Source organism: Cyprinodon tularosa, unplaced genomic scaffold, assembly GCF_016077235.1.
Source record: "Cyprinodon tularosa strain WSP-4 unplaced genomic scaffold, ASM1607723v1 ctg197, whole genome shotgun sequence".
Lineage (NCBI taxonomy): Eukaryota > Metazoa > Chordata > Actinopteri > Cyprinodontiformes > Cyprinodontidae > Cyprinodon > Cyprinodon tularosa.
The window spans coordinates 2,434,240-2,456,409 of record NW_024038720.1 but is presented as its reverse complement, the minus strand read 5'-3'; the positions used below and the strand labels follow the sequence as shown (position 1 = coordinate 2,456,409).

Below are 22,170 nucleotides of genomic sequence, written 5' to 3'. Positions count from 1 at the left end.
ATCTTTAATGGGCCTATTTAGAAAAAAAAACAAAACAAAAAAAAACACATAAGCCTTCCCCTTATGTGTTTTATTATTTGAAATGAGAAAACACAAACTTGGTTCTCATAAAATGTCCTTCCGTAAAACCATTTTCATTTATTCTCCAGTGATTAATCAGTGATGCCTTTGCAAAAAAAAAAAAAAAGCTCATACAGCTGATTGTAGTTTGTTAATTTCTGTGCTTTATTGTCCAGTAAAAACAAACCTGCCAAGTGGTTCATATAACTTGTATTGTAGTTGCTATTTGAGAACACTAGATGGAGCCATTTGTTCACATGAGAACTCTTTCATTTAATGGATTAACTGTTATGTCTGATAAAATCCCTGAGAATAGAAAAATTAAAACAAACACTTGTCTATAATAAGCAGACTGATCCTTTGATTATTTTCTGGTGGATGGGAAGTCAGAGCTTTAGCTTTGATCATTAGTTAAGTAACTCATTTGTCTCATAGAACAGATGAAGATGAAGCAACAAACAGAACAGAGAATAGAGCAAAAAATCACTACTGCAAAGAAACAAGGGCTTTAATTTCTGATGTTCAAGATTTGCTGTTTTAATGAACTGGCTCTGCTGAGGAGCTTATTAAGCTCTCAGTGTTATAACAGCCTGTAAAGCAAATGTGAGCAGAAGGGTCAGTTTGCTGAGTGAATGAACAGCTCCTGAGTTGGGGTCAGAGTAGCCATAGCTTGTCCTGCAGGGGTTCATCACGTCCTCGTATGGAATAGGAACGTCATCTGGGAGGTCAGCAGACATACTTGTACTGACCTGAAATGGGCAAAAACAACTCATGAGTGTTCATTTTGAATTCACATGAATCAGCATTAACTAGTTTAACTATTTAGACCTTCCACAAATCTGTCATTTATTGCAAAGCTGCAATCAGAGACCCATACTATGGAGAGCCATTTCAGCCAAAATTAAATAAGTAAATAAATAAATGGGTGAAATAAATAAAAAATGAGTAAAATAAATCAAAAAATGAAGAAAATTAGTGAAATAAATGAAAAATTTGTTAAATAAATAATTTAGCTTTTTCATTAAACCAATTTTTTATTTATTTATTTTTCATATTATCAATTTCCCAATTTCTCTTTTTCATTTATCTATTTGTCATTTATCCCTTTATCCATTTACCCATGTTTCATTAATCTAATCTATTTAGAGGACACAGCAAATGTGTGGAGAATATGGAAGAGGATTAGGGCAACTGAAAAAATAAAAAAAGTTAACTGATTTTTAAATATTATTTTATTGTAATATGAGAAAAATTTCAGAATTCTGACTTTAATCTCAGAATTATGCCTTTAATCTCTGAATTCTGACTTTAATCTCAGAATTCTGACTTTTCTCTGAATTCTGTCTTTAATCTCTGAATTCTGACTTTAATCTCAGAATTCTGTCTTTAATCTCTGAATTCTGTCTTTAATCTCTGAATTCTGACTTTAATCTCTGAAATTTCTTTAGTCTCTGAATTCTGACTTTAATCTCTGAATTCTGACTTTAATCTCTGAATTCTGTCTTTAATCTCTGAATTCTGTCTTTAATCTCTGAATTCTGACTTAAATCTCAGAATTCTGACTTTTTTTCTCTGTAATCTGTCTTTAATCTCTGAATTCTGTCTCTAATCTCAGAATTCTGACGGAATCCTGACAGCTTACAAGCATGTTAGCATCAAGCCATAGCCATGTCTGTTTCAGAGACTAGCTCTCTCATTTCAACCACCTTCTGCTCTTCCATTAATGAAATAGCATCACCAGGGACCCCTCAGGCACGTAAAAAGTCGCCTAATTCACTAAATCTGTGCTAGTGAGCACTTATCCTTTGCAGGGATATTCCATTCCACCTTGCTAGTGTGGCATATCAAGATGCTGATTAGGAAGCACAGTTATTGCATGGGTTTTGTCTTAGGCTGCTACTTTGAAAGACCAGGCTTGGATGTGCCATTTTGCTTAATTTGGGGTCTGGTCAACTCCATGTAAATGAGACGTGTTACTCTGTGTGAGACAAATGGTGGACACATCAGATAGTGACTGGTCTTCAGACCAGTCAGTATCTTGTGAATATAAAATCTTTTAGGCATTCCAAAAAAAAAAAAAAAAAAAAAATTCCGCTGGACTTTGTCTCCAAATTTGAAGACATTTCACTTTCCATCCAGGAAGCTTTTTCAATTCAAAATGTCAGAAATAGCTTTGAGTTCAAGGTGTAGCAGGAAGAAGCCTGCCCCAATATTCAGAACACCTGACCCCCTAATTACCTCATGATTGCTGGAGAGTATAAAGGGAAACTCTCTCACCTGTTTGCTTATGCTGGCATTTGGTCACACGCCGTTGGGAAGGTCACTTGGAAAGCATGCAGGTCTTAAGCTCTAACATCAAAAACACTGTAAGTCTGCTGCTTTGTACTGGGGCTGTGGCTGTAATTCACTCTCCCCAGAGCAGTTATCACATAAAACGGAATGTATTGGAAAGCTGATCGTCCTGCTGTGGGCTGGAAAGGATCCTCTGATTTGAGGTGAAGTCATCCAGCTCTGCTCTGACACTGCGGCAGCTCGCTGGAGACCCGGCTGTTTTGTTTCCCTGTTTTCTTTTCATTTTTTTTTTTTTTTTTTTGTTTAGTTTATCTGGTTCATTGGTTGGTATTTCCTTTTGAACATTCTATCTTGTGTGGCCCCAGTTTTGTTGCAGGTAGCAACCAGGGGCTCTTTTAGACTATTCTATTAAAGCATTGATTTTAATTGGTTATGTTGGAGATAACCTCATTTTAGTCTTTGGCCAAGTTTAAACTGCAATATTTGTTTGTTTGTTTTTGTATTTGCTTGTTTAACCCCACCCTTTTGTCTCCAGGCTGAGTGCTGACGGTAGTGGGAGGGGCCTCCTGGGAGACTGGAACTGTGTGTCATGCGAGGGGCCGTTGGGATTTTTTTTTTATTATTCACGATTGAATGCCTGCTCACAAGTGGTTTGAGTTCAGGGGCCTGTTTCATAAGGAAGTTCAACCAACTCTGAGTTAAAACTTGAACTCTGAGTTGACTTATCCAGAGATTGGAAACTCTAAGTTTTGGGTTTCAGAACAGCTGAAATGAGTTAGTTCAATCAACTCTAAATTGACTGACTCTGAGTTAAGCGCGTGCACCACAACTATAAAAAGCCATTATCAATGGAGCACAGATAGTATGAGTCACCATGGCAACAGTGTCAGACAAAAAAAGGTGTGCATATTTCTCACCAGCAGAACTGGATGTGCTTATGCAAGCATATGCAGAATTTGAACATGTATTTTTTTTAAAAAAGCAACACGGCTGCAGCGGCGAAGGAGAGAGAGTTAGCTTGGGTGAAAATAGCTGCTAGAGTCAATGTGTAAGTTTACATTTTAATTACTTTTATACAGTGTTGGGTGTAATGAATTAAGTTACTTAAGTCATATAAATACTGTAATTAAATTAAAGACTATAAAAAAATAGTGGATTTAATATCAAATTTTTAAAAGGTATATTTTGATTTGAACTTTCTCCCTCTAGTTACACACTTTGGTCAATTTAAGATTAATTCATGCAATTGAATATTGTTTATTTGAAAGCATTAGAAGTGGAGTTTCTTGTCTCTCCTTGTTTTGTTCAAGTGGTTGAGGTTGATTTGGGATTTAGGAAGTAATTAATAAGTAAGTAAAACAAATTAGTAAGTAGACCAATAGTTTCTAGAGACAGTAATTATTACATTAATCTAATTAGACTTGTTGAAGATAAAATTTGTAGTTAGTAATTAAGAACTATTTTAGAGTAACTTACCCAACTGTTATAATATCAGAGGTGAAATTGGAAGAACAGTATTTTATTAAACCTAATTTAGTTTTCATGGATAGGTGCAATCCTGCAGGCATCAAAAGAACATGGCAGCAGCTGAAAATGAAATATAAAAACATACTTCAAGCAGGTAAGCCTTGAGCACATCATGGGAGTAGAGTAGCTACCTGGCTTTACAAACAGGATCATCCATAAAAGGACATGCCATTTCATTCCCTTTGATGCGCTCTACGTGACTGAAATGTGTGCAATGAATATGTCCCCAAAGAAACAATGAGGTGTTTAAACACCACTTCCTCTTTAAAAAAGGGGAGGAGACCAAAATAAACTCTGGATTTTCTGAAGAAAACCTGCTCCCGACCAGGTTAGGTTCACAGAGTAAATTGCCATGGTAACTGACTCTGAGTTTAAGTTACATCTCTTTCAGAAACGGGCTTGACTTACTCTGCTTTCTCAGGTTTAACTTACCTCCCTTTCTGAAACAGAAAACCCAGAGTTTCCCTCATTTCAGGGTTAACAAACTCAGAGTTTTCACTTAACCTCCTTTCTGAAACAGGCCCCAGCTCTTTAAACTAAGAGCAACATGAAAGGTCTTTTAATAAAGTCTATTTCTTAATTCAACAAATTAAGAAGCTAAGAAAGACTCAAAATGGGTCCATGAAATACATACATTTCAGGTTTTAATCCAACAAATTGTGAAAAAGTTGAAGTTAAAATTAAAACTTTGTCAATACAATGTATGTCCTCATGCATAACCCTTTTCAACTCAATCTTCCTTCAGTGTTTATCTTGGCTGATTATTATATGCTTGAGAGTTAATTTCAGGAATGCAAAGATCTACAGCATATAACCTTAATGGTGAAATTTGCTTAATTAAAGATGCCTTTTAGTGTTTAGAGCCTCCAAACTCTTCTAATACTCTTTGAATATAAGCAACACAGCATTTTTGTATTTTTATGTTAAAATCTTCATATCCAAGTACATTAAACATTAAGTTGGAGTAACCACGGTGCAAGATTAGCCTGGTATAGCAGCTGCCCCAGTGTTTCAATTCAAATACGAACAAAAAGCTGGAAAGAAGCATGATGTCAGTTTTGTTTTAGGCACAGAGTCATATTAGCTTATAAGGTGTTTCACAAGCCCTACTCAGGTCTGTATTTGTCTACTCACTCTATATTAACAGTCTGATTGGATCACCAAACTCCAAATCATCAATTTCCATGGCAACACCAAGGTATGCTGACACAAATATTTGTGATAGAATGGGTCGCTCTGATTGGTTCAGAGGAATCCAGTGTTGCACAGTGATAGGATGTCATCCGTGCAAAAGAAAGAGCATGTTAAAATCACAGAGCAGGTCAGTGGATGAAACCAAAGCTTTGGTAGCAGAGGACATAATGGGTCAGTGTTTTAACAGATCCTTCCTTCTGCTGAATAGAAACTGATTACTTCCTGTGCTTTTCTTTCTGAAAATAGATTCAGGATGATACCTTCCTGTTCCGACATGACTGAGCACAAGATCACATAGCAAGGTCCATTAAGACCCGGGTGAGAGAGCTGGGTTTGCAAGAACCTTCGGGTTGATTTACAGAGGTGGCATCATGTTTAGGATGTGACACAAGTTGATATGAGAATAAAGGGAGATAAGTGGAGTCTTTATTGAAGAGCTCATCTCTATAATCTCCTATGCTCTTTTCTGTTCCCTGCAAATCATTAGCACTATATAAAGTCTCAATTTTACAGTCCTTCAAGGAATAACAAAAAAAATTAAAAAGGAATGATCCAGTGTCTAAATTTCTCACCTCCTCAGCCTTCTTCATGACTCGGAGGAGGTTTTCTCCAAGAGCAGCTTTAACTTCCTGATCAGTCCAGCCTCTCCTCAGAAGCTCAGCCACCAGATGAGGATATTTGGATACGTCCTCCAAACCCTCAGGAACCCTGACACATTGGCGTTTCAGAAAAAAAAATGCTTCAATGCTTACTGGTTTACCTTTATGGTTTTATGTTTCATCTTTCTCTGCTTTAAAACAAAGATAGCTTAACATTAAATTGATATTTTTTTTCAATTGATATCTCCTGTATTGATTAAGATTTCAGTGGAAGTCATAACGTTTTCTATAACTAAATCAAATCTCATCTTCCCTCATTCTAACTGTGTTTATGTAACACCCTGGAGCTTGCTAAAAAACCTTTGATGATTAAAAATCCCTCATGCCTTGAAGCGGCACTCACCTGGTGACTCCATCATAATCCCCACCAAAACCAACAATTCCTGCACCACCAACCTTCTTGATATGGTCAAAGTGATCTGCAATGAAAGCAATACACTTTACTTCAAAGTGGGGAAAAGAATAGCAGTTTGCTTTTAAAGTAGACGATAAATGTTGTAATTTAACTAGTTTTCGAGCTGCTGCTATGGGCAGAATAGTGATTTACCAGCAACATCTGAGAGGCTGGCCGTCTTGCTACACGTGACGTAGTCATTGTAGAAGTTCACCATCACAACGCCTTGGGTTTCATTCTAGAGTGACAGAAAGATGTTTCAATGGAAAACAGAAGCTACAGTGTCTATAGAGGGAACAATGTCAAATGAGATTTAAAACTCTGTAGAGATGATAGAAGGATCCAAACCAGGGTAAACAAAAAGACCAATAAATTAAAAGGTTTGCACCTTCTATCTGTGTAATATTTTAAAGTTTAGATTATAATGTGTGTCCTCGCTTTACTGACTTCAGTAAAATGCATTACATGGGCTAAATTGTTTTATTAGGCTTTCTTTTGCATCTGATGCCCAGCTTATGCATAAAGCTAGAAATAAACAACTACCGGGAAACATAGTTAAAAGCTGTTTTCTGATAAAGTGGCGGATTATGAGTATAGGAAAACCATGACTTCAGAACCTTTTCGCAGTAATCTGAGAGCCGATGTTAAAGGGTGTAAATGGACCTGATGTGTTTGTGTAGGTATGCATATGTACGTTCTCATGTATGTATGTATGTAAATATATATATATATATATATATATATATATATATATATATATATATATATATATATACTCCTCTTTTTTTTTATTTATCTATTTTATTTTTTGATGAAGATGATGTTATAACATCATGCATATGATGTGATTAAAAATATGAATATGATTAAAAAGTTTGTTATTTTCATTATATCAGTTCACAAAGTAAAATATGTGTATTATTTTCAAGTAGACAGATGTTGTGAAATCTTTATATATGTGCATTATGATTATTCTCTTCTTAAAGCTAATAAAAACTGTATTACATCAGATCAAAAAGAAGGTTTTATTAGAAAATTTGACATCAGAAATACGTGGAATACCTGTTTAAAGCTTGCTATTTTCATAAGTGATCTAAGAATGTATTTGTTTCAGTTTTGGCACGGACTCACCACTCTACGGAGGACTTCATCGGGCACGTTTCTCTTATGTTCGCAGATAGAATATGCAGAGGAGTGGCTGAAGATAACAGGAGCTTTGGACATGTCTAAGACCTGGTGCATTACTTTTACAGGCACATGAGCCAAGTCAATGAGCATCCCCAGACGGTTCATTTCCTTTACAAGTTGCTGATGAAACAGGGAAAAATATGTAAATATATATTTTATAATATTTTTGAGTAACATTAGAATGGAATGTTTGACATGGTTATTACATGTAGATAAATGATCCAAAGCATCAGAGTGATAAAACTGTCCATATTTTAACAGATAAGCCTCTTTTCTGTACAGCATCTGATTATCTGGCACTTATTGTTATGCAACTGTTTCATCTTATCATGCTAAAACATTATTTTACACATCATATCTTGTTCAACACATGTTGAGGACCTATTAGCAAACAGTCGTTTCCTAATGAATATCTGCATTTTCATCAATCATTGTTGTCAGATAGTAAAACATTTGATTATAACAGGTCAGAGGTTGAATTTAGTACAGTGATAAATGCATATTGACTCTGTGTCAACATGCATGAAGCTTTGTTTGAGCCGGAGGTAGCTTTATATAAGTGATGTGACATACTTCCTAATTGTAGTAAATCTGTAGAAACATTAGTTCAAACAGGCAAACCTACAGATTAGATTATAGAGGTCTAATTAGCCTGTCTCTACTATTGCTTGTTCTTACCTTGCCAAAATCAGAGAGGCCATCATTCTCAGATGGATCTGATCCGGTGTCGACAAGCCAGTTGTCAGCCCTGAAAAAAAAAAAAAAACTTTAAAAAACACAGCCTGTATGTTTATATCCTGCAGACTTCATTTATTTATTGTGTCCATACTTAGGAGAATCTCAACATTATACAGGAATTTGAAAAATGTAACTGTAATAAATGACTGTAGGACTTTGCAGTTTATTGGCTTTCTAACATTTAAAAACAAGCTTTCAGTCAGTTTTTGGTACCATAACCAGGTGCCAACACATTTTATAACATTTTTATTATGTCTAAAGGACTGTTTGTTTGCATTATCCATGACATCAAAAAAGAAAGAAAAAAAACAGCTTGAAACAGTTTATTCATTTCATTTTTTTGTACTTCAATCTTAAAAGAAAAAATGCTGAAATGTTGGCATGCTTGACATGAACCTGATCTAATGCCGTCCCAGATCTTTATTCATTTCATCGAAACACATTGCAGATGCTGCAGCTACATCAGGGTGAGAGAGAGAAACTAATTGTAAGTTACCCAAGAGTGAGAATTAAGGTGGAGTTTCTCTCCAGATATGGGGGTGAACAAAATATGTACAACTTTACAATAAAGATAAAAGATGGACATTAGTCCAAAGTTTACAAAAATAACTACTTGTCATGTTGTTAAAATGAACTTCAGCCAGTACACCCCTCATAGGAGGAGGCCTTAATGCTTCTAAGACAAGTCATATAACTTTTTTTTTATAAATACTTTCAGTTCTACTCCATTTTAAACAAAGAAGTTGCTATGTTAGGCTCTATAAGACTGCAGACTATTGAAAAAAGGCCTAAGGACACTATATTCTTGCCCTGCCCTTTATGACTGCTATACTTGGTGACTATAGATTCAGATCTATCCAACAAGCTATTGCACATCTCTTGCAGACTCTCCTGCTGTTTTTTTCCCCCCATGTTGATTAAAAAATATTAAATATTTAAAAACATTGTTTCTTTGTTTAATCACAGGCTTATTACAAGCCATGATAGTGGTTCAAATGGAATGATATTTCTCTATATCGTACCTTTATAATGTTGTGAAAAGCCTGATAGTTGTGAAACGATTCCTGGTTTATTACAGTTTGTACGTTCAGATGGACATTGCTTCAGAAACCCACTGGGTTTAATATTGAAACAAGTTTAAAGCTAATGTGCTTAATTTAAACCTTTCTTTGTACCACTTTTCAGTCAGCACACAGCTGCAAAAAGGAACAATTTGGGGTCCAAAGTCTCACTAAAGGGATGATACAGTCATCTCAGATTAAAGCAGAACATGTCAGTACCAATGCAGGGTAATCTGATATGCTGGAGGAACAGGGCTGCAGGAATCCCCCAGACTATCCACAATGAAACCTAAACTGAGACTAATGGACATTTTTCTACACTTTTATGGGAAGCATTTAATCAAAAAGCAGTTAAGCTCATAACATGTTCTTCGTCCACTATATATCTGACAAGTATCAGATTTCTGCTCTTTTCAGTTGGCAATTTGGTGTTTTTATTCTATGATAATCCTCCAAAAGATGTTTAAGTGTAGAATAAATCATAGATTTATAAAAAAATATATATATATCATTTTTTATAGTTTTACAGTAAAAAGCCTAAATGTATAAGCTAACGTGAATGTTGAGTTTTGTTCGTAGTGAGTTTAATCCACTGTGTTGCTTGCTCTCACCAAGGTGTGTTACAGGAGTGTGTGAGTGTCAAGTAGCGGACACCCATATGGTACATGATGCGCAGAGTCGCTAAGCTGCTGTCGATGGAATGACCACCCTCAACCCCGATCAGACTGGCGACCTTCTTCGAATTGAAGGCCTCCTTGATCTCTGTGCAGGAGCAAAAGGTGATCCAGGGTGATGCAGTTGTTTGTTGGTTGGATGAAAGTGATATAGATGAATGTCTCACCTTCACTGGTGGTGGCAAACTGGAAGGTGTCTGGATATTTTGAACAAATCCTGTGGACCACGTCTATCTGCTCCAGAGTTTGTCGGACAGCATCTTTGTACTGCGTGTCACAGGGTACATAGGCCGACCAGAACTGAAAGAGAGTATAAGACAGTTTGTCAAAAAAAACCCGGAGCAGATAGATATCCTTTCAACTTATCTCATGGTTTATTATTCAAGGGAAAAAGAATAAAGCTGCCATACACTGTCTGTTTGCGAACAACCAATTTAAACCCATAATTATCTTTTTTTTTCTCTTGCTAAACTTTACTGGCCAAGTCGCTAACCGGTCGGTCCTTCTGGGGATTTATAGTGTTTTATTGGCATAGTAAATTCGGATAGCTACAACTTTACAACTTCAAGTTGAAAGACAATTACACTATATTTGTAGAAGAGATGATACTTTCTGAATGTCACATGATTTCCTCATTCCTCTCAGTTCATAAAAAACTGCTGAAGCATTTTTCCGTTCTCTCCATCCATCCATCCATCCATCCATCCATCCATCCATCCATCCATCCATCCATCCATCCATCAATCAATCCATCCATCCATTGACAGGTGGGAAGTCTGTCGCAGGACAACACAGACACATTAAACCATTCACGCACACACTCGCACCTAAGGAGAATTTAGAGAAGCCAATTAACCTAACAGTCATGTTTTTGGACTATAGGAGGAAGCCAAAGTACCCGGAGAGAACCCACAAACGCACAGGGAGAACATGCAAACTCAATGCAGTAAGACGTTGGGCTGGGAATCGAACCCAGTACGACAGTGCTACATCTGCCACACCGTGCAAGCCTAATCAAAATTAAAATTGTTTAGCCTTTGTAGATTTTGTGAAAAAAAATGTTGGCAAGAGTGAAGGAATCTAAAGACACTTTAAAGTTTAAAGTTCTGTTTTGGATGTACCTGTGCACCGAGCAGCCCCTCTCTGACCTTTGGGATGTTAGTGTGGGTTGTATTCAGTGTGTTAAGATCCACCTTGTTGAGCTGGTTATTAAATTGCTTTCGTAGCTGCCAAGGCAGGTCGTTATGACTGGTTAGTGAAAAAAAAAAATCAACAACATGAAGATAATAAAAAGGCATTTATTTTAGATTACGGACATCTTAAGATGTTTTGAAATCTATATAAATAAAACGCTGATTTTGTGTCTACAGTATGATAGTAAACATCAGAATATGCATCCTGGATCAGTATAGAAGACATTTGAACTTGCCCATCGATAAGCGGTGTCCCGACCATCAGATCCCTGGCTCTGTTCATGAATGTGTCCTGAGTTGGGCTGGTGGCCCAGCAGCTGCTCCAGAGTACCAGACCTAAAGCAAAACTCCACTTAGGTGACATTTCTTAAAACGATTCTCTGATTCTATTTTTTTATAGCAAAATTAAAATCTCCCCTCAGTTGGCCGTCTGAAATCCTTATAACTGGCGCTATGCAGATATGTCTAAGCCCTTACATGTGAGCTCATCACCCCTCCTCTACTGTTACTTGGTTTGTGATAAAGGCGCAGAGAAAAAACAAATAGCTTAGCCATTTTTACCATCTGTGGGGTAACTTGTCAGTTAACTCTGGTTAATGTATAATTTGGTTTCCAACAGTTTTTCAACGTCTATTTAGATACTTTGGATAATCTTGATCATTATAATGGAGAAAGTAGTGTTATCTTGCAATTCCATTGGCCATTACATGTTTTCAGGTGTTATTTTCCAGAAATGTATTAAAAAAATAAGAAAACAGTTCCTAAAATACTTGAAGAAATGTGGACAAAATAAGAAAATAATTTTACATTAAAGAGCCTAGATTGACAGCACCACATCCTCCATTGTACGCATCCAGGTGAGCTCATCATGGCAGAGTAATATGAGAAGAGACCACAGCACAGAGCTTGGACGACAATCAAGATAAAATAATCCATTAATCCAAATTTACAAATTTAACTTATCAGGATTTGTTTTTACAGGTTTGATTTGAACCTGCTATCTGAGATTAACTTGAGATTAACTCAAATAAACAAGTCACCTTGTTTATTATTTTTTTACATGAACCCCGCCCAAAGAAATCTGAGGCTGCATTTGGTAGTAAAAACACCAGATGGGCCAAGAACCGGGCTGAGAGGCCTTAATGTTTTTTGCATAAGTGCTTTCAGTTTTACTGCACTATAGCTCTATCACACTGCAGAATCTCTACACAAAATTTTTAAGGGACACTAAGTGCTTGCCCCGCCACTCATGACTGCTGTCTTTTGAGGTATCTCATGATTTCCATGTAGAAGAGTTTATAATAGGCGCAGTCACTTTTTCTGTGCAGATTCTCAATCATCCAGGTCATGGTCATGCAAACTCAGTTAATGCAACTGGATATAAAGTTTTCTAGAAGCATCCATGCTTCCAGGGAGAACCATGGATGCGTGACAGGTTCTCATAGTGGCAAACTTATACATGGAAAAAGAGGAAAGCAGAGCTCTACACTCATACATGGGAACAAAACCCAGTCACTGGTTCTGATACGTGGATGACAAATGGATCAAAATAAAGACCAAGGATATCATCACGTTCACAGACCACATCAATGCAGTGGACAGAAACATCAATTTCACCCGGGGAGATGTGAAAGATGACAGTCTTGCCTTCCTGGACTGCATGGTTCACATCATGGGATAGAGACAACTCAGCATAGAAGGCTACAGGAAACCCACACGCAATGACCAGTACCTCCGTTCCGTACCTCTGTTCTTTTGATTTGATCTATTTGGCAATAGAAAATACATAAGAGTTAATTTAATTATTTCTCAATATGATATAGAAAAAAACAGCCTTAGTGTAACAGGCTGTCTCCAGAAACCGAGTCCCAAGCAGCCCTGATAAAGCAGTCCACAGAGGTTGAGGATTTCTCTCACTCAGTTAAGACCGTAATGTTCCGCTAGTGAGCAATAAAGTTTAGAATTTAACATAGTGCCATCATTTTGTGAAATCTGTTTTATAACATGGATATAAAAATGCTTAGCGGAACATTTTTTTTTACCCACATCATAAACACAACTATAATGACAAAATAACACTGAAAGGCCTGAGTTAAGCCAAACCAAGCTTTTATGGAAAGATAAGACGGTTGTTATCACATGCAAATGATGAAAAACGAAAGGAATTTAAATTTATCGTGTTGATTTGTTTAATGATGTGAAATAAATGATCACAACCAGAACTCCCAGTTTAATGTTTCCCACCAACATTCCTGAGGATTTTTGTTTATCTCTTTATTTTCTGGATTCTGTTCACAGCAGACAGTCACAACCAACCTTTAAACCTTGTTATCTATTTCTCTGGATGCAGTACTTCAATTCATTCATCTGTAAAATGCAAAACATTCGATTGGCTGAAAATGTTGAATTTTTTTTAACCAAAAAACCCCCACTTTCTCCAAGAACAGAAAGGATACTGAGGTTTCCATACAGTTCCCATCCCTCTTTGACCCTTTCAATATCATAACATTATCATTATCAGGGAGGATCAATCATTAAATTTATACCATTTCTTGTGGGAATAAGATCCTTTTCTTTGGAAAGTATTATTATTCAAATAACTATTGGCAAACACCCATTTTGAGGAGGATCCTACTGAGTTTCTGTTCTCTTATCCATGCAAATATTACAGAATCCTCATTTCTTAAAGAGAAAAAGATTCCCTGAGAGAGAGGACATAGAGGAGCTACAGCAAAGGGATCCTGTGTATCACCATACATATATATTAAACGAGGACATGGCCAGGTTGGATGTCAGTGAGATTTTCCACGGTATTTTGTTTCCAGGACACCTGCACACACAAGACTCCTTACAACTCGCTCTAAAATTTCAGTTTCAAGACACAGATGTCCTTATTGTGTCCTATCCGAAATCAGGTAAGGGAACTTTTTTTTTTTATTGTCGAGGTACAGCGCTCTTCACAAGTGTCCTTATTATTGCAAAGTTATGATATGAGATTTCTAGGTTTTGCTAATAGTTTGACAATTGAAATTCTTTACATTTTTTTTATAAAATAAAATAATTGAATTGTAAAGATGTAAATGTTCAATGAGTAGCATAGTTGATCTTAGCCAGGTCTTCTGAACAACAGAATTTTTACTATTATTCATGATATTCTTCAACATTTTGAATATCAGCAAGACTTCTGCAAGTTGGTCAATGTCTTTTTTTAAATAGAGGCATATTAATATGTTGGACACGTTACCGTCCAAGCACAGCAATTGGCATAACAATTTATTAGATTGTGTTAAAATCTCAATCAAACAAGTTGTGGATGTCTAAGGAGGTGCTAATCTGGAATAAAGGGGACTTACCAACTGTGGTGAAAACTATGCGCACGTTTTGTAGCTTATCCTCAAAACTTTTGTCCTCTGTTATAACTGAAACACATAGAAAAATATTTCTGTATATTCCGCAAAGGAAACGAAAAAAAAAAATCCATAACATGTTTTCCTCTTAATCCAGACATGGGTTTTATCTCTAAATACATAGTGTAATTATAATGTAATCCAACATACAAGTAGTTTCCAACATTTAACTAGTGTTTTTGATTGTTATTTTGTAGACTGTGAACCTCAAAGTTTTATAACAACTATTCACCGTAGGTACTTATACCAAACAACCTTGCAAAACCATAGTCAAATATCATGTTTTTTTTTTTATTATACCGATCAGTAAAAACTCAGGCTACATTTCTCATTAATTTCTCTAAACAGGAACGACATGGATGCAAGAAATGTTGACCCTCATATTCAGCAGAGGGGACCCACATCTGTCCCAGACCATTCCTAACTGGACCAGAGCCCCCTGGCTGGAGCATTATTACTGTGCTGATTTGTTGAAGACCTCAACCGCAGCACCTCGAGCCCTCACCACACACCTGCCCTATCACCTGCTGGGCCCCACCCTGCAGGACTCTAAGGCCAAGGTCAGGCTAATATCTATGATAACATTTATCTATGTTTAAGTAGGACAGCCATCTGAGATACAAGGGGAAAATTGGTAAATGGTATATGGCCTAATTTATGCACCTTCAGTGCCCCTTCCACTATAATGCAGACGCTGTAGCTGTCTATTGTGCTGAAGAGGGAGATTAGCCAAAAGATGTGTTTCTGGATTCTGGATACGAGCGGCTAAAATGAACTTTCTCTGCAGGGTGGCTGGGCACTAGCTTAGAGATAGGGTGAGGAGCTTGGTCATAGGGGAAAGAATCGTAGTACAGCTACCTCTCTTTCAGGGAATAGGAGTCTGTAGTGGAGGCTCGGACATTTTTTTTCGATTCCCTCTGAAGTCCTTCCTTAGGAGGTGCTCTAGGCATGTCCCACCGGGAGGACGCCTAAGAGACAGCTCACGACACAGAGGGACTTGTCTCTCATCTGTCCTCTGAACACCTCAAGCTTCCACCAGCAGAGCTGAAGGAGCTGTATGAAGAGAGGGAAGTCTGGGAGTCTCTGCTAAGACCATAACCCCCATAACCCATTATGGGATCAGCAGAAAACAAGTATGAAAATGAGCTGGTAGGCTTAGGTCACAAATGTCTAGTCAGTGAAAGCTGAAGTTGACTCCTGCAGCTACTACTAGCATATCTTGTCAAATAAAAAAACACTTTTGATGTATGCTTGTGTCATTTGTCCCACTTGAATGCCCATCTGTTGTAAGTTTTCCTCCGTCTCTCTGCTAATTTGAGATGAAGTTAAAAAATAGGAGCCATCTTCTTTATTGGTACACCCACTTTTTTCAAAGTATTATCAAATATTACATTAAGACAATCTCCCACCATTAAGACACTGACGCCATGGATAAAAACTGCTAGTCTTCCTAAGATTGAAAGCCTAACCTCTTCTCTGTTTGGCCAAAAAGTTCAGCCTTTCCTTAACCAAATATTAGTGAGGATGTATAAATAATCATATTCAATAAATTGTAATTTTCCTTTCAATTAGGCTTGTATCTTTGCCAGTGACAGTCAATTTTATTTAGCCATAATTTGTTAACTAAAATATAAGTCTTATGTAATTTTCTATAAATTATTGCTTTTAGTAGTTAAAAGCTAAAAATATCATGATTAGCAGAAATACAGACTTAACATTTTTAATTTTTCCAGTAATGAAACAAAAGATTTCACTGTTGAAAAAGAAGGATGGAAATAAATGAGGTGAATATGATAATTTCCCAGGATTAAAAACCAAAGTTGCCCGAGAAACATCAACTGTTTTATCTCGCTTAGTTTTTAAATTGAACATATGATATAGCTATTATACTTATTTAAATAATGAATATTACTGATTATTATTATAGGATATCATAATTATTAATGCATTATTCAGATTAAGTTAATTCATAACAAAAAGATGTGTTAGATAATTTTAATTCAGATTAAATTAATTTTAATTAATACAAGCCCCTAATAATCCAGATATTCATTTATAATTAAATTAATTTACCAGAATATAAATACATTTAAGTCAGTTGCAAAGCTAAGTTTGAATTAAACTCTGGTAAATATTAATTACATTTATAATTGAAATTGGCATTTACTAATAAAAAGTTAATGCAGTTTGATTCACAGCTAAAACCATAAGAGATGTCTCTGTTTAAGATGTTAGCCTGAAAAGGGATAATTAACTATGAACAACCACACCTCGCATACTAAAGTTTATCAAACGAGAAATTATTTGTTACAAGCAATTATTCTGTTTAATGATATCACTAGAAAACACTAAACTAAAAAAGGGGAAACACAAATTTGATGATTCTTGGAAGTAGCAATCTTTGGGTAGTTTTCACAAAGGATGAAGCCTTACTAATCGAATGCTGAATAATTATGCATTGAGTAAGCATACAGTTGGGCTTGAAAGTTTACATACACTTTTGCACCTGTTGACAGGTATGTTGGCACTTTAATTTGTAGAGTGGACCAAAAACAAGTGTTGTTTTGGCTTAGAAAACATGCAAATTGAACCGGATGAAAGGGTTTGCCACTTTGGAATGGGGCTTGTTTGGCTGCAATACCCGATACCTGTTGTCTATGTCTCTGAAGGGTAGTCATTAAAGGGAATTGTTGGCTTGGCTGAAAAGGTGTTCTGTTCCCCTGTAAAGGGGGGGGGGGGGGTTGTAATGATGTAATGATAGTGGGAGGGAATAAACTCCATTGTATAATGTTATTGTTATAATTTTCTTTAATTGGACTGTCAAGACTCAGAACAGAGGACCCAGTATTCAAGGTCGGGATACAAGTTCGGTCCATAGTCAGAAAACGAGGTAGGATCCAGATGGTGGGCTGCCAACAAGATGCAGTGGGCGCCGCCCAGAAATTCCCAAACGCTGCAGCCCCGCAGAACATCCAGGAGTCAAACAGATCAGAACAGGAAGGCTCAGAGACCCAAGAGTCCGATGCCAGGTCAGGCAAACAGATCAGAACAGGAACAGGCAGGCTCAGAGGTCCAGGAGTCCAAAGAAAGTTCAGGCAAACGGTCATGATCAGGAAATCAGAAACACCTAATAACTCTAAAAAAAACTCTCTTTGCTGGATCTGTAGTTACAGTTTGTTTATGATGATCTGGCACTGTTGGCTCTGTACACAAGTCATGCTATCTACCTTCACAGTATTGGTATTTGTTCTTTGCATGAGTACCTTTAACATTATGGTAATTTTACTGTCTGGATTCCTACAGATAATTTATGTGAGCAGAAACCCTAAAGATGTTCTGGTATCCTTTTATCACTTCCACAAGATGGCTAACTTCCTCCCTGATGCTGGTTCCTTTCCAGAGTTTTTAAATCAGTTCCTGGATGGGGCATGTAAGTTAGTATTTTGGACTGCTGTAATATTTTTTTTTTCCTATGTTGCTCAAACTGTAATTCTTTAACTTCTTATTTTGTTCAGTGCACTTTGGCTCCTGGTTTGACCATATTGAGGGCTGGACCAGTCAGGCTGCAGCTCTCAATCTGCTTCATGCCACCTATGAAGAGATGTCTTTGGTAAAGCATAGCTTTGTTAATGCTGGTGTTGCATAAATTCAACACTTTAATGTCTGCAAGTAAATCAGCTTTCCAACACATATTAAGGAACACATTGTCACTACAAAAAAAGATTCTAAAAACAATACCGAAAGTGTGTCCCTGTTTTATCAAAGACATATTTCAAAATACTTTGATAAAAGGTTGAGCGAACTGATTTATTCAGTAATTCATTTGTTCATTTTGTTTATGCATTTTTACTCCTTTGCACTCTTTGCAGGACCTGCAAGGGACCATTAAGAGGTTGAGCTCTTTTCTGCAGTGCCCCCTGCTGGAGGAAGAGCTCAATGATTGTGTGAGACACTGCAGCTTTGGCTGCATGAAGGACAACAAGATGATTAACTACACCCTTATTCCTGATGAGATACTGGATCACAGCAAAGGTTGCTTTATGAGAAAAGGTGAGCGTTGATCAGTCTAGCTTATCTCACAGCATGGGATCCAAGCTAAAATAAATCTAGTGTCACATGGTTTTGATTCGATTTCCTATTTAAAGATAAATCATAAAAAAAAAACTGCTTTAACTTCTCATACTTAGCAAATGTCCTAGATTGCTGAAGGAGCTTATGAAGTAATGCTTTAATAACAGATCAGATCATCTTTCTGGTCAAACAAAATTACAGAGACTTTTTTGAGCATTATATTTCTAGAAACCTATTGTTATTCATTCAAAGGTCCCCCATTTTTTTATTCTTTTTTTTTTTTTTTTCCAAGTCTTAACGTCATACTTTCTTATTTTTTCTATCATCCAGGTGAGATCGGAGACTGGAAAAACATGCTCACAGAGGAGCAAAATCAATACTTTGACAGTGTGTTCAAGTCCAAGATGCAGAACAGCACTCTGACGTTTGTGTGGGAAAAACCCACAAAAGACGAATCAGAGATGAAACAATGAATCATCTCAGAGGCAGATGATGACACTGTGCTTTTAAATCATTATCCAGATATTTTCAAAAGTCACATTTAATCATAATCTCCATGATATGTTGATATGGTATGTTTGCGGTCACAAATAAATCTTTTTATTTGACAACCAAAATTGTTTTGTCAGTGTTTGGTAAGTAAGTGATGAGACAAATCTTTGTCTGATTCACTGTATCTGAAGTCTTAAACCATCTGCTTCTTTCGCTTTGCACAATTTGTTCTTGAGTTTTCTGTAAAGTGAAGCACAAGATGCATAGAGCCTGAAAGCTATGTCCACACTACAGCAATAAATTGGGGGGCATGAAAGGTAAAGGTTTTCTATTCCACAGGGCTGAGCTGTCCTTTGTTATTCTTTCACTTCACTCACAAAGAAAAAAGAAAGTTTTGTGTCCTTGCGTCTTTACATATAGCAGGCATCTTTATAGAAGCCAATTCTATTTAAGATTGATAAATAAACGTAAGAAGCTTTATTTCTCCTCCAGCAAAATATAAGTGTATAAGTGTAATCAAAAATGAAATACTCAACATGTCATTTCAATGCGAGTAAACCTGCAGCACTTTGTTTTGCATGATGTTTGCGTTAACTCCTGACAAAGACAATAAGTTTTAATTTTCAAAATGTATGTGGTGGTTTAACAATATAACCTGTAAATGTTTGTGAAACGATTAAAGTTAAATGGTTGGTGAAGATAAAAGTTTAATGAGATATTATTATTACTATGTTACTTTTTTCAAATATTTTACTAATAATTTGTTTAAATAACATTTTTGACCTAATTTCAGACTGTATTGGAATGCTAATAAATCCTAATAAGAAAGTAGCACTGAAATTAGTGGCACAGACTGGAGCCGCTGAATTGGTGTTATAGCTTTTGAACGCATTGCGGTATATTGCAGTCCAACGGGGAAAATCTGACGACATTTTAAACCTCTCCCATAATTCCTTGTAAAACTGCAACCTTCTACTATGTGAGCATTAAAAGGGTCTAGTGTGGTATCAGTGCAGGCAACCTTGAAACTATTGCATTGGTTGCAAACATTTTGAAATCTTAATTGCTTTCTAAAAAAAAACAATACAGAACTTTGACATAGCCTAGAAAAAATAAACAAATCCCAGCACATCTGCTGATAATTAGTGAGAGGATTGTTAAATGTGTGCTGATTAATTAAAGTGACAAGGCCCCTGATGAGCATTTATATCTGCCTTCAAAAAAAAAAAACATCCATTCATGATTCATACCTTCTAAGCTTTTGATATTCATTCACACGTCTAGTTCTCTTGGCAAGGTCTTCGCACTTCCTCAGATTTCAGATTTTGCTTACGGCAAAGAGGTTGAAGGACAGCTGTGCATTATGAACAAACATTTTTTTGTTTATCTCATCTGTCTAAACTATGACGGCCTTTTATGGAAGCCCGTTTCCGCCACTCTGTAAAAAAAAAAAAAAACTATCTCAATATAATGAGATAGTATCTCATTAGTATCTCTCATTATATTGAGTTACTATATCATTATATTGAGTTACTATCTCATTATATTGAGTTACTATCTCATTATAATGAGATAGTAACTCAATATAATGAGATAGTATCTTTTAACCAATTTTTTAAGTTAAAATTGAGTATTTTTGGTCAATAGCTCCCAGGTCATGTGACCTATTGATGCAAAATCAGTGTGAAATTGTTCTACTAGTCTCTGTAGATGGGGCACACTCATTTGTTTTTCATTTTAACTCTTTTTTTATTTTTTAGCAATTTTTTAAGTTAAAATTGAGTATTTTTGGTCAATAGCTCCCAGATCATGTGACCTATTGACGCAAAATCACTTGGAAATTGTTCTACTAGTCTCTGTAGATGTGGCACACTCATTTGATTTTCATTTTAACTCTTTTTTTATTTTTTTACCAATTTGTTTAGTTAAAATTGAGTATTTTTGGTCAATAGCTCCCAGGTCATGTGACCTATTGACCCAAAATCAGTGTGAAATTGTTCTACTAGTCTCTGTAGATGGGGCACACTCATTTATTTTTCATTTTAACTCTTTTTTTATTTTTTAGCAATTTTTTAAGTTAAAATTGAGTATTTTTCTTCAATAGCTCCCAGGTCATGTGACCTATTGACCCAAAATCAGTGTAAAATTGTTCTACTAGTCTCTGTAGATGGGGCACACTCATTTGTTTTTCATTTTAACTCTTTTTTTTTTATTTTTTACCAATTTTTTAAGTTAAAATTGAGTATTTTTGGTCAATAGCTCCCAGGTCATGTGACCTATTGACCCAAAATCAGTGTGAATTGTTGGGTCCCCCCTTACATGGGCCCACCACCCGTGAGAGGGGCCATAAGGGTCGTATGCAATGTGTGTTGGCCGGGGGAGGGGACCCTGGTGGTCCGATCCTCGGCAGCAGAAGCTGGGTCTTGGGATGTGGAATGTCACCTCGCTGGTGGGAAGGGACCGAGGCTAGTGTGTGAGGCTGAGAGATTCCGGCTAGAAATAGTCTGTCTCACCTCGACGTATGGTTCTGGTTCTGGAACCAGTCTCCTTGAGAGGGGCTGGACATGCTTCCACTCTGGAGTTGCCCACAGTGAGAGGCGCTGGGCAGGAGTGGGCATACTTGTTGCCCCCCATCTCGGCGCCTGTACGTTGGGGTTCTGTGCTCGTCATGGATTGTCCATAACAAACACCATGTTCAAGGATAAGGGTGTCCATATGTGGTAAAAAATAAAAAAAGAGTTAAAATGCAAAACAAATGAGTGTGCCCCATCTACAGAGACTAGTAGAACAATTTCACACTGATTTTGGGTCAATAGGTCACATGACCTGGGAGCTATTGACCAAAAATACTAAATTTTAACTTAAAAAATTGCTAAAAAATAAAAAAAAGAGTTAAAATGAAAAACAAATGAGTGTGCCCCATCTACAGAGACTAGTAGAACAATTTCCAAGTGATTTTGCGTCAATAGGTCACATGATCTGGGAGCTATTGACCAAAAATACTCAATTTTAACTTAAAAAATTGCTAAAAAATAAAAAAAAGAGTTAAAATGAAAAACAAATGAGTGTGCCCCATCTACAGAGACTAGTAGAACAATTTGACACTGATTTTGCATCAATGGGTCACATGACCTGGGAGCTATTGACCAAAAATACTCAGTTTTAACTTAAAAAATTGGTAAAAAAAAAAAAAAAACTATCTCAATATAATGAGATACTA

At 36.5% G+C, this 22,170-nt stretch overlaps 2 protein-coding genes across 2 annotated transcripts; one reads left to right on the top strand and one right to left on the bottom strand.

Annotated features, from left to right (window-relative positions):
• Positions 1-201: 201 nt before the first annotated feature.
• On the bottom strand, positions 202-11,503 carry dpep1 (dipeptidase 1). The gene is made up of 10 exons (XM_038283732.1): positions 11,217-11,503; positions 10,909-11,035; positions 9,955-10,087; positions 9,725-9,875; positions 7,993-8,062; positions 7,258-7,434; positions 6,280-6,364; positions 6,076-6,151; positions 5,646-5,781; positions 202-809 (listed from the first exon to the last, which is right to left on the bottom strand). The coding sequence occupies exons 1-10, from the start codon at positions 11,342-11,344 to the stop codon at positions 627-629; spliced, it is 1,266 nt and encodes a 421-aa protein (XP_038139660.1). The 5' UTR covers positions 11,345-11,503; the 3' UTR covers positions 202-626.
• A 2,137-nt stretch (positions 11,504-13,640) lies between these two features.
• On the top strand, positions 13,641-19,593 carry sult5a1 (sulfotransferase family 5A, member 1). Its single transcript, XM_038283912.1, has 6 exons — positions 13,641-13,895; positions 14,736-14,947; positions 17,691-17,817; positions 17,903-17,997; positions 18,257-18,437; positions 18,789-19,593. Exons 1-6 carry the CDS (start codon positions 13,757-13,759, stop codon positions 18,929-18,931), a joined length of 897 nt encoding a protein of 298 aa, XP_038139840.1. The 5' UTR covers positions 13,641-13,756; the 3' UTR covers positions 18,932-19,593.
• Positions 19,594-22,170: the final 2,577 nt, after the last annotated feature.